This window comes from Python bivittatus, unplaced genomic scaffold, assembly GCF_059951505.1.
Source record: "Python bivittatus isolate LINGU-HERP-01145 unplaced genomic scaffold, Pbiv_v1 ctg000020_np1212, whole genome shotgun sequence".
Classification (NCBI taxonomy): domain Eukaryota; kingdom Metazoa; phylum Chordata; class Lepidosauria; order Squamata; family Pythonidae; genus Python; species Python bivittatus.
The window spans coordinates 117,257,248-117,269,645 of record NW_028277030.1 but is presented as its reverse complement, the minus strand read 5'-3'; the positions used below and the strand labels follow the sequence as shown (position 1 = coordinate 117,269,645).

The following is a 12,398-nucleotide window of genomic DNA, read 5'->3' as shown; positions in this document are numbered from 1 at the left end:
TTTATATGACACGGGATTTGTTTTATTAATGATTGGATGAGAAAATATAGTAATGTAATGGATTAGGAAATTTTACAATAGAAATTTGATATCAATTATTATATATATATACACATATAATCGATAGATGAAAATGTACTACTAATCCTATTGAAAGTTAAAATTTCTTGTAATAAATGATTCTATAGACTAGCTATGAATGATTAATAATTGTTAATTGATAAGTACACAAGTATATTTTGAATAGATATGAGAATTTAAGATTATGAAAGGGGCACCAACGAGTTGGTAACTGGTTGACACACGGTATAAAATGGAAGATGTTTTTTTTATGCTTTTCTATGTTCTTGTTTGTTTATGTATGTTTTGTGTTTGTTGTAAAAAATAAAAAATTAAAAAAACAACAACAACTATATTGCTGAGGTAAACTTGAACCATTAGGCAACATGCATTACATGGAAATTGAAAAGTATAGAAGTTCCTTGAATATGGATGTCTTCTTTTTAATAAGTTTTTTATTGTTCATTTTTTCCTGGAAAGTGATTTTAATTCTTCTACTATTTTCTTGAACTGAAATCTGGGTGCTCACAGCTGAAATAGACTGGCATTTTTAGGATATGTACATATAATGCAGAATAGGCAGCCACCTTGTTAGTTCATAGAAACCCATTTGGTGCATGGAAACTGAAGCTTTATGTAGTGCTATAACCAAAAATAGCTGAATTTCTCAAAAACAAATGGATATATAATATACCATTACAAATTATTTGTATATGTTCCAATAGAAAGAAAGCAAAAGAACGCATGTGTCAATGATCTGAGAAAATTTATTCAAAAAGAGAATAATCAGGACCAACTCAGTGTTAGTACAAGGTAAAAAAAGAAGGGAACTAACTAGCCACTGCAATTTCATCTTTGTTTCTCCATTCAATCAGACTTTTTGAAAAGGGAAAAATAAAATATACAGGTACTCCATATAGATGGCTAATTTGAGAGAAGGGATTTTTAAATTCTAAAATCAGCTTTAAAGTTAATTTTGCAAATTTACATGTCAGAATTTACATATCAGATTTTCTGAATTAGTGGAGACTGGCAAAGCAATTCCTCTTTCACTTCTTAAACTTTCTAGTTAGTTAGTTCTAAAATCAAGATAGAAACTTAATCTATCTTTCCAGGGCCAGGTAGAACCTTCAGGTAACCAGAATGGGACAGCTAAGTAGAGGAGCTAATTTTAGATAGATTAAAATGTATCAACTGTACTGTTCACTCAATGGCTGAATTCATACAAATTGCTTACTGCGTCAATGATGAGAGTAGCATTTTATATGGACTTGCTAATCTAGCTACTACTAGGCTAGGAAAGGAGTGGTCAAACTATCTCCCCCAAAGCAGCCATAGTTGTGAGAACAAATTCAACTGAGGAATAGTGTCCAAGTCCCATCCACTTAGTCCTCCAAGAAAAAGAGATGGAGTTGTGGAATGTCTAAACATGTAGGGCACTGCATTGAAGAGCTTACAGAATTTGGCAGCTGCAGAACATATCTCTCAAACTCTGATGGGCTGTGGTGCCTTAGCTGTGCCCACTGTTGCCTGCCTGGCCAGTGGAGACAAGCCATTGACATAATGAAGGCTTGCCAGTATTCTCACCCAAGAGCTGATAGAGAATCAGGCAGGACTCATGGATGATTTTGTATTTCCCAGAATGGCAGGCCTTGACCTAGTTACTGTGCTATAGGATCAGAGGGTAAGGAGCGATGGTTGATGTGTTGGGTGAACCAGGCCACTAAGAATTTTTCAAGCATAAATTTTGAACATAATGGTATATGCATAGATTTTTTTTAAAAAAACCTTTACTCTTCTTTCCAAAGGAACATTGTATTTGATCATTCTTTGAGGTAAAAATGTGATTACTGTTTTATCTTTAGGATTTCATCTCTTCTGTCTGCAGTATACTTTTTGAATCCTTGTTTCCTGGCTCATCCCATCCAACCAGATTTACTGCATTGACTCTTTTGGGAACAATAGCTGAAATATTTCCTAATTCAGAAGGTAGGCTATCTTAAGGGGATTTTGTTAAAGGGATTTGCCAAAAAAAGTTAATGTAACAGTTTTAAAATCTTTTTCTCATCCCAAAAATGAAATTGTCAAAGGATAAGAACATTTTTATATTAGAAGATAAGAACCATGTTTGGATGATATAATGCTGCCATCTGTAGTTTAGTTATAAACATGCTGGAGGGTCTCTTCCCCAGATGGCATGGCTGCTGTCCTGCCATAGTTTGTTTTAAGTTGCCCTTTTATCCTCTCAAAAATGATGGCTACTTTGTCTGAAACAAAGCTGAGAAAGAACCTAATGTTTGTTCTATGGTTCCCTTTTTGACCTGACATGTTTCAATTAGAAAAAAACATTTCATGTTGAGATCCATTTAGAACAAAGGAGTCTGTAGATATATTCCCTACTAAAATATACAGGTAATCCTCGGCTTACATCCATTCATTTAGCGACTGTTCATAGTTACAGCGATGCTGAAAAAATGGACGTTTGACCGATCCTCAAAGTTCCATTCATCGCAGCACGTGATCATGCTCCAGGTGCTTGGGTGCCTTGCCCGTGACTGTGATGTCATAGGGAGCCGCAATCACATGATCTTCATTTGCGACCTTCCCTGCTGGCTTTCCACAAACAAACTCAGTGGGGAAGCTGGCAGGGAAGGTTGTAAGTCACTCCGATAAGTCATTCCCACTTTTTCTCCCACCCACAGCAACCCCCTGCCCACACGTAGTCTCTTCTGGCCCTCCAGGGCCCTCCCCTGGTCTCCCGCAACTTGTGCGTGGCCTGCGTCAGCCCTCCTAGGCCCTTCCCCACCCTCCTGTGACTCGCATGCAGCCTGCGCTGGCCCTCCCCAGCTTCCTGCAGCACCCCTGCAACATCCCTGCACTCCTTACTTGGGACTCCTGCCTCTTCCCACTTAATAACCTGGATGTCTTGGAGTTATGACGGCAACTGGAACTGCTCGGGATTGCTGTCGCTAAGCAATGCAGTTGTGTGATGTCGCGCTTTACGATTGCATTGCTTGGCAGTGACAATCCCGGTCCCAATTGCTGTTGTAACCTGAGGACTACCTGTAATACTATAGTCTAAATACGCCCATTATCTCAAGGGTGCAAATCTTAAATTTTCATCTGTTATTTCCAGTAGATTTGCTTGTTCATGTTTAAAGTGAAAGATGGATGGAAGAAGAGTGTTAATCAGTACAGCTGTATAGCCTAGTTTTATGCTTTTCCCTAACTGTTAGTTACGCATCCACTTGGAAGAGGGAAACAGATGGCTTAATGCAGGCTGAGATGCTTCTGCAATAAATACATATTGATTTCAGTATCAGCAGCTGATATGATTAAAAAAATAATCTGAACATGCAAATCCAAACATGCATATGCATGTATTATCATAGCATTTTACAAAATGTCAAATAATCAACCCTCATTCTTGTGAGGTGTACGTGGAAATTCTCTGAATTGTAATTCTTATATTATATTAGGCTCCTTTGAGAGGAGAAATGGTATAACAGAGAGGCATTGTTTTGATGTTGTGGTTGCTACTGTTATTGCTGATAATGATACCATGTGGCATCTCCCTACTGCATAAGAAAGCTTTTCCTCGCCATAGTCTTACCATATAATATAGTAAATTTAGGCTTTTTAATATGGTAAGTAATTCCAGATGATAAGATCACCATTAGAAGGGATATTGCTCATGACTGGTTGTTCTTTTTTGCAGCCATGCTCCTCATCAGCTGTCTTTGTAAATATTTTCTTTTTTAATAGGCCAGAGCCAAGAATTATTCCAAATAGCTCAAGAAGTTGATTGTTCTCGTGCTGAAAGTCTGCTGCATTGTTTTGCCAGTACTTTTGAGGAAGTAAAGACCTTGGCATTTGATCTTCTAATGAAGCTTCATGCTTTCTTGCCCTATTTTCAGGTACTGGCACAGCTTATAGATACTGACAGTTTCAAAATTACCAGATGTAAAATTCCTGTAGCGCTGATTAGACATTGATTAACTACAGATAGTCCTCGACTTACGACCATTCATTCAGTGACTGTTTGAAGTTACGATAGTGCTGAAAAAAATGGACTGATGATTGGTCCCCGAAGTTATGGCCGTTGCAGCACCACCGCAGTCACGTGATCAAAATTTGTGGGCTTGGCATTCCTCTTGCACTTATGACTGCAAGGGTGCTTCTGCCCCCCGCCTATCTTGCCCCCCATCTCTGCCCTTTGGGCTGCCCTGCACTCTGCCTTGTGAGGCAGCAAGCAGCCCCAGAACTGCACAACTCTGGGGCTGCTTGCCATGCTGCAGCTCAGGGGCTTCTTGGTGCCTTGTGGCTCTGGGGCTGCAAGAAGTCCCTGAGCCATAGTGTGAAGCCACAGCTGCCCCTGGAACCCTCATCTACCCCACCCCACTCCAGCTGCGCTGCCTTTGGAAAACTGCACTGACTTTGGAAAGCCTTTGGAAAGAGAGCGCAGCTTTCCAGAGGCTTTCCAATTGAGTGAAACCACTTCTGGCAGTCCCATTGGCTGGCATTCTTATTTGCGCTGGGCTGCTGGGCCAGGCTGGGAACCATATGTAGGAAATGATCGCCTGAGAAGCTGGGTCTGAAAAGGAGACAGCAAAGGCAGTGAGGTGCTTCTGCTTCAGCCATGCGGCTGGGTGCAAAAGGCGAAAGGTCAGTGCGGGGAATTGGGAGAGAAGGCAGCTAGGCGAACAAATGCTTGCTGGGGCTTCCCTGGTGCTGCAGTGTGCTGGCGCTTGCTGGACAGGCTGGGGTGGCTGAGGCTCCCAGAAGTGGCTGTGGCTTTGTGCTGTGTTGCAGCTCGGGCTTTTAGCCTCATAGCCGCAGCATGTCAAGAAGCCCCTGAGCCACAGTGTGGCAAGCAGCCCCAGAGCTGTGAGGTTCTGGGGCTGCTTGCTGCCCTGCAAGGCAGAGTGCAGGGTGGCCAAATGGGCTGAGATGGGGTGGGAGATGGGTGGGGGTAGTTGGAGGTAGTCCCTTACCTGATTGAGGTTCAGGACTGGGAGGACCAAGCCCAGAATGGCATGGATTGGGGTGGGTCTTCAGCTAACAATTAGTGGAATTCGCTTAACAATGGCAATGGGGATTGCTGGGATTGCCATCACTAAGTAATGCGGTCACGTGGTGTCTTGCTTTACGACCACATCTCTTAGCAATGGAAATTCCAGGCCCAATTGTGGTCATAAGTTGAAGACTACCTGTATGCTAATCAGATGTCAGGATTTCTCTTTGGATGTCCAGATGATTGAGCATGTTACAATTAGTACTCAACAAACTAGCATTTAAAACTGTTTAATTTTTTTAATTGCATATTTCAGGATCTTGAAAAACTGCAGCCGTTGTTTCAGGTAGCTATGCAGCTCAGCAAAAGTTCCAAGCCATATGACTGTGTGACTGCTTCCTATCTACTGAACTTCTTGATACATCAAAAAGGACTGTTGAAGATCTGTTCAGAGAGTCATCAACTTCTGGGCATGTTTCAGCCAAATGAAGATACACCTGCTGACTCACTAGAGAGGAATACTTTATCTGGTCATTATTGCACATTTTGTAGTTTCAACTTCCATTCTGTATTGAAAGATGATGCTGATATATCCAGAGAAAATCATCATATTCAAACAATGAATATGTTTCTGTTTTTGTCTTTGTTTTCAGTTTTAGTTATCAATTTGTTCATGTAATGAGCTTTTAAAAGATTTCTGATTCAGTGTATTTGCTTTTTTGAATTTTTTATTGACCTGGGAATATTTATTGAAACATATAGGGCATAAAAATATCTGCAATAATCCCTCTCTCTCAAATGACCCAACCCCCAATTCTCTGGGTCTCATATTATATCCAGCCTGATATCATGTGTTCAGAATCAGGTGCCACTTTTCATTTTTTGGCTTTGGAAACTTCCCACAGCAAATTTCATTGACTTTAGTGACAATATTGGCTGCACAGTATTGCCAATCCTTTTTCCCTTTTATTTTCTTTATCCCTTTATTGGGATAAAGATATCCCAACATCTTTAATCCTTTTTCCCTGGACTGCTAGGAGGTCAAACCAATCAATCTTAAAGGAAATCAACCCTGATTGCTCATTGGAAGGATTGATAATGAAGCTCAAGCTCAGATACTTTGGTCACCTAATGCGAAGAGAGGACTCTTTGGAAAAGACCCTGATGCTGGGAAAGATTGAAAGCAAAAGGAGAAGGGGACGGCAGAGGATGAGATGGTTAGATAACATCACTGAAGCAATGAGCATGAAACTGAGCAAACTCAGGGAGGCAGTGAAGGACAGGAAGGCCTGGTGCAATATGGTTCATGGGGTCATGAAGAGTCGGACACGAGTGAACAACTAAACAACAACAACATATTCTCTAGTCACAGTCAATTTTATTTCCATAAGTGGCTCTATCATCAATTTGCTGCCTTTTCTGGAATCTTGATTTACTTGTCTGTTTAATATAAAACTAGGATTTGGTATGGAGTATTTACCCAGACTTATATCATTCTGTCTTTTTATTGTATAGTTATCAAGTACTTGTTGGAAAACCTTGAAAGAGAAATATTGCAAGCTGAGAAGTCTTTACTCCAAGCAGCTGCTTCATTCCCAATGTATGGCAGACTACACTGTATAACTGGGGCTTTGTGTCAATTAAAGTGAGTAATATCACTGAGTGTTAATGTGAATCACAATGACATTCATTAACTTCTTTGTTGCTGTAGAGTAGAAGTGCACATTTTTTAAAGTTGAAGGGTGCACTTGGTCTTTAAATGGTGTGCTGGCAATTGTCTTTCAAAAAGCAGAGGGAACCATAACAAATACTGCATGAAATTAAATGTTAATTGAATGTAAGCCAGATTCATTAAGTATAATTAAGATGATTATGTTCCACATATTTATGCATTTTCCCTTTCTGCCACAATAAACAGCAAAGTTTATTGGTAAAATTTGGAGAGATTCTGGTGGGCATATCTAGAATTTGTGGGGGCTGCATCGCCTCTCAGTGAATATTGTAATAGAAGTTTGCTTGTGCCAGCTAATAAGTAAATATGCTCTTGATTTGAGCTCAGATATGCTCTTGACTTGAGCTCAACTCCTGTTGCCAACATGAATACATACATGTGGTTTTCATGGCAACGGTGTATTTTGCATTGCCTTCTGGGATGCTTTTCAACTTTCCAATTGAGTCTACAGCCTGGATTCCATGGTGGTCTCGCATCAAAGATGTAAGCAGACTGAACTGAATGAACCTTTTGAAGGCTAATATTTTATGTTGCTTCCTCACTGAAGAGCAGTGCACCAAATCAGATAATCCTGTCATGCAGCAGGATGTAACCATTAGTTTCAGTAGTACCAGAAGGGAATATAGATGAACGTGGGAATGTTCTACTAGGAGGAGGGGACATTTGACTTCAGACAACAAAACATCTTGAGTAGATATTGGGAAGAATGCTCTTCAGTATATCACTTTGTGTTTTGGGGTTGCAGCAATGCATCTATTTATACATCTTCCATCATTAAGAGGAAGTATGACATAATAAGTTATAAGAACAATCTTACTGTGCGGTAAAATAATTCTGTCTTTTAAGCTGTAATTTATGTGATGAGTTTATATTGAATAAGTAAGCATTAATTTATCATAAACTTTATTTTTAAACTTTTAAACTATTCACAGTGAATTTCTTGATTTATTTTGTTACAGTAATATGACACTGACCAGTGAATGGAAAGAAATAGTGAGAAAACTTATTCTGATATCATATAAACTTTCTGCTGTAGTATCTCCAGTAGTTCAGAGTTCATCTCCAGAAGGCCTTATTCCAATGGATACTGACTTGGGTAATACAGGAATATTCCTAAAATTCCTAACTTTCTTGATGCAGTAACTTCAATGAATTTTATGTATTGTGTTTATCAAAGTGGATGTCTCTTTGCCGATTCAAATAGTTTCCTTTTTTGAGCCCCCCAGAACCATGCATTCCAGCATTCTTCTCTACATATGTTGGTTCTGGTCAATATGATGCTGTATTTTCAATAACAGTGTAAAATTGATATATAAGAGATGTTGAGATATTCCTGGAACACCTGAACAAGAGACAAAACTCCAGTGATAGATAATTGGCTGTATTCAAATTTTTATTTTGCTGTTAGTTTCTCCCCATCAGGGTTCTGCAGAACAGTTTGAAAAACCCTGGCTTAAAGCCTCTGATTATAAGTTTTGCAGTAAATGTACTCATCCTACATACTGTATTCACTTAAGATCCATACTCTCCCAATTTCTCTTGATCCTTCAGCCCCCAAACATCTTCTTATGTGGACTGAGGAAATAATAACTTTGAGGCTAGTGGATGGCTGTGACAAACTATTACATTTTAGTTGGCTCTAGGTAGCCTGCCTTGTATTAAGGCATACATGTATATACATTTATACATATACATATGTATTTTATATATACAGTATACACAGGTAGATAGATATATTCTTACTGCTTCCAGTTATGGAAATGAGTTACAGAATTATGTTAAATTTCAAAAACTAAATTTCAGACTGACTGAGAAAGTGCTTTTAGCTGCATTTTCTCATACTTGCCTCTTTCTTTCTCTTCTTCTGACTTTATTACTTTTTAACTCTTAATTTCTTTAGGGCAGAATTCACCCAATTTTTGTTGCTTGTTTGTTTAAAGTGCAAGTCTGTTGGTGGTGTATATAAGTGATAATACCTGGCCTTGAGAAAATTTAATTAAAAGAGAGAAAGCATAACGAGGGAAGAATTTGGGGTGTACCGTTGTATGGATTTAGACTCAGATCATAGAGTGCGAGGATAGGTAACTTGTACTCTAGATCTTTCAGATTATATTCCTGCAATCTCTTCCGTTGGTCAAACTGTTTCTGAAGGAGTAAAAGTGTAACAAATCTGGAGGGGCACAAACTGTAATAAATGATGGCTAGATGAAGGTGGAAAAACTGATTGATCATTAGGGTTTGAAGGGTCAGTAGAGAGTGATGACATGAAGTTAATGTTAGCTTAAGGCAAAAGAATAAGGGGTCAGGAACTTTAAGGAAACTGCAATGATTGAATTGGAAGAGTTATGTGACTATGAAAAGAACTTCACACAGTGCTGATAAGTTGACTTTATTTAGTCATTACATATTTTAAAGTAAATTTTCTGTTTGCTCACAGAAACATCAGAGCGATTGCAATTGATTCTGCTTGAGATACAGCCATGTGATACAAATGATTACTTCACAGAAACAAAATTGTTGAAAGAATGTTACAGACCAGACTGCACTGATGAGAGAACTCTGAACATTTGTGCTGAAATTAAAGGTAATTCAGGGTGAAACAAATTTTTTGCAGGGTAGATTGTGGTGAAGGTTAGAGGATACCAGGAAGCCAGACAACTTTTAATTGCATAACTTTTATTCACAAAAACCAAGGCTAACTTTCTCATTAGTTTATCTGAATCCAGCTGATCTACTTTAGTCTGACCTTAGCCTGTTGCCACAGCTATTCCAGAGGGATGTCATTGGGAGTGTTGCTGGTTGTTTGCTGCTTCTTTCACTTCATTTAGATACCAACTATTTTCTATTTCCCTTTTTTCCCACCATTATTGTAAACTGTTTGGATACAGTTCCTTTTGAAGCATTAGATGCTTTATAAATGTTGATTACTATTAAAGGAAGACAGAAAATTTAGCCTGAGAAAATTACCTGCTTATACTAAGCTAAGAGTAGTAAGTCTCAAAATGATTACCCTTATTATAAAAGTTTAATGTTGGACTCATCCAAATGAGTGCCACTAGGTATACAGGTAGTCCTCGATTAACGACCACTTGTTCAGCAACTGTTTGAAGTTATGACAGTGCAGAGAGTGATACTTACAATTGGTCCTTGAAGTTCCAGCTGTCCCAGCACCCCCGTGGTCACGTGATCACAATCTGGGCACTTGACAACCAGCTCGCACTTATGATGATCATAGCATCCTATGGTCACATGATCGCCATTTGTGACCAACCCTGCCTGCTTCCCACAAGCAAAGTCAATGGGGAAGCCAGCAAGGAAGGTAGTAAGTCACTCAAGTAAGTCTCTCATGCCTGGCAGCAAGCACCTTGGGTCTTGCAGTATTTGTGCTGCACTGGCTGCTTGCGTACCCTCCCCTACCCTGCAGCAGCTTAACAACCCGTGAGCCTTACTTAACAACAGTAACAGGAACTGCTGGGATTGCTGTTGCTAAGTGATGTGGTCACATGATGTTTTATGTGCTGCATTTTAAGACCACATTGCTTAGCAACAGAAATTCTGGTCTCAATTACCATTGATACCCAAGAACTACCTGAACAGAGATTGCAAGTTAATTTAGGGGCCCAGTCCTGAACTTTGGTTCAGCTTGTACTACTCTGGAATCAGTCCAGTCTAACCCTATGACCAGTTTAAGATACTGTTAGGAAAAAAACCCCGTTCTTCCATAGTCTAATAAGGGAAAAACATTAATGTGTCTATTTTTTAAATTATTATTATTTTGAATGGGATGTGATTTGTAGGTTGTGAGGAGAGGAAGTATAAGTCATTTCCTAGAGGTTCAAATCATACTCCTTTCCATGCTGTGCTGTTGTTTCTGAGACACATCTAATGTCTCCACCTTCCAATCATGGCATTTTATGTTAATAATGCAAGTATTTATCTTTTTTGCATTATCTTGGAGCTTCAGAGAACTAGACTGGTGTTAGAGCTTTATAGAATCTCAGAATTAGAACAGAATGGAAAAGATTCAACTCCATTCACTGGGGAAATGGAAATCAGTCCCAAATTACTGTTACATTTTGTTGTCCAGACTGGCTGATGCATACTGATTATTGCTATATTAAATAGAATTGTAAAATATTTTTCAGGAATTTTCTGAAAGCCAGCTACGATTGTGGAATTGTGTTTTTTGTTATTGGTGTTCTTCTGGTGATTCTGATTCTTTGGCATTAGGGCAGCTTGAACTCTGTCAGGAAGATATATTTCACATTTATTCCTCCTGAGAATAAAGAGTTAGAATGCCATGTTATTTTTCCTATGTTTACTACTTACAAGAAGCCACTGGCCATGAATATCCAGAGATTTGAGGTATTTTGACAATAATATTATGATGGGAAATATGAAAGAGTTAAAAACTCCAATATAATTGTTTGACATTTTCTTCCCAATAAATAGAATGTTGGAATCTAGTACCCAGTGAGCATTTATTTAGAAATACCATCTTATCTCTGCAGCTAAAAAAATTGTAGATCTAGTAGGCATAATGCTGCATGCACCTCTCTGAGCCCCCTGTCAATATCAGTCAGAATAATGACATGGAACAGCCAAACTGTTTAAGGAACCAGGCTATATTCTTGTGGATGGGTTTAAGTTGAACACATGCTGCTGAATATTTCCACTGGAAATGAATATTTGAACTGAGGACTGGGGAGCTTCCGGGTGAGTCATGTCTAACTGAAGATGTCTCTGCGAACAGCAGAAATGACTGCTGTGAAGAATGAAGGACTAGCGAGTAGGCCAGTCCTTCAGAATCTCTCCAGAGAAGGAGAGAATGGGAGATTGCCCATGAGTGCTCTGAATGGCAGCTTCTCATGAAGGGACTGTAGTACAGGGGTCTCTTGTGGGTTTGAGTGCCAGGAGCCAAGGGAGATGACTTCTCTGCTCTCAGCAGCGACTGAGCCTTTAGTAAGGACACTAAGCCAGCTAAACTCATTTTCTAATCACATTTGAAAATGTTCAGTTTAACTTATTTTATGGATATTAGAGACCTTCAAAACTGCAAGGTTAATTTGACACCTGGTGAGTTTTACCTTCTTCTTTGGATTTAAGGAATTTTAATCAGAGACTTAAGAGTTTAAAATAATATACAATTGGCAAAAAGCGAGAAAAGATTTTGATTTAAGAAAGTTTTAAATGGACTGGGAGATCATTTGGAATATTGGTTATTTTTGCTGTAAGATTTGAAAAACAAGTATATAATTAAATAATATACTATGGGAAATGACTGAAATGGAACTAAACCCATATTAGGAACTGAGGCTTGATGAAGGTTGCAAATGGACACTAGAGGGAACTAAAGGACCAGGTAGAAAAGAATTAAAATGGCTAAGCCGGCTATAACTTTTAGTTGTCTTAAAGAATCCTTCAAAAAATGAACTGAGATATTAATAACTAATATTTCACAACTGATACAGATTTCAATGGTTAAACTTTTTAGAAGATGATGAGAAAAATTTAAAAAAACAACTCTTACTGACACAGACATTATAGAATTTGAAGGCATTGAAGACAACAAATTGAGATTACCAAAACAGG

General features: G+C 38.7%; 1 protein-coding gene across 8 annotated transcripts in view; it reads left to right on the top strand.

The window, feature by feature from the left end:
- Positions 1-12,398, top strand: part of THADA (THADA armadillo repeat containing) — a 158,326-nt gene that overhangs the window by 23,388 nt on the left and 122,540 nt on the right. For all 8 annotated transcript variants that reach the window (XR_015797371.1, XM_088147564.1, XM_088147556.1 and 5 more), the window contains 6 exons: positions 1,926-2,049; positions 3,826-3,977; positions 5,391-5,604; positions 6,590-6,719; positions 7,766-7,902; positions 9,244-9,390. Coding sequence is in view for 7 of the 8 variants with exons in the window: in XM_088147564.1 (XP_088003690.1) it covers positions 1,926-2,049; positions 3,826-3,977; positions 5,391-5,604; positions 6,590-6,719; positions 7,766-7,902; positions 9,244-9,390 (904 nt within the window). In the remaining variant the exon portion in view is untranslated. The remainder of the gene's footprint in view (positions 1-1,925; positions 2,050-3,825; positions 3,978-5,390; positions 5,605-6,589; positions 6,720-7,765; positions 7,903-9,243; positions 9,391-12,398) is intronic.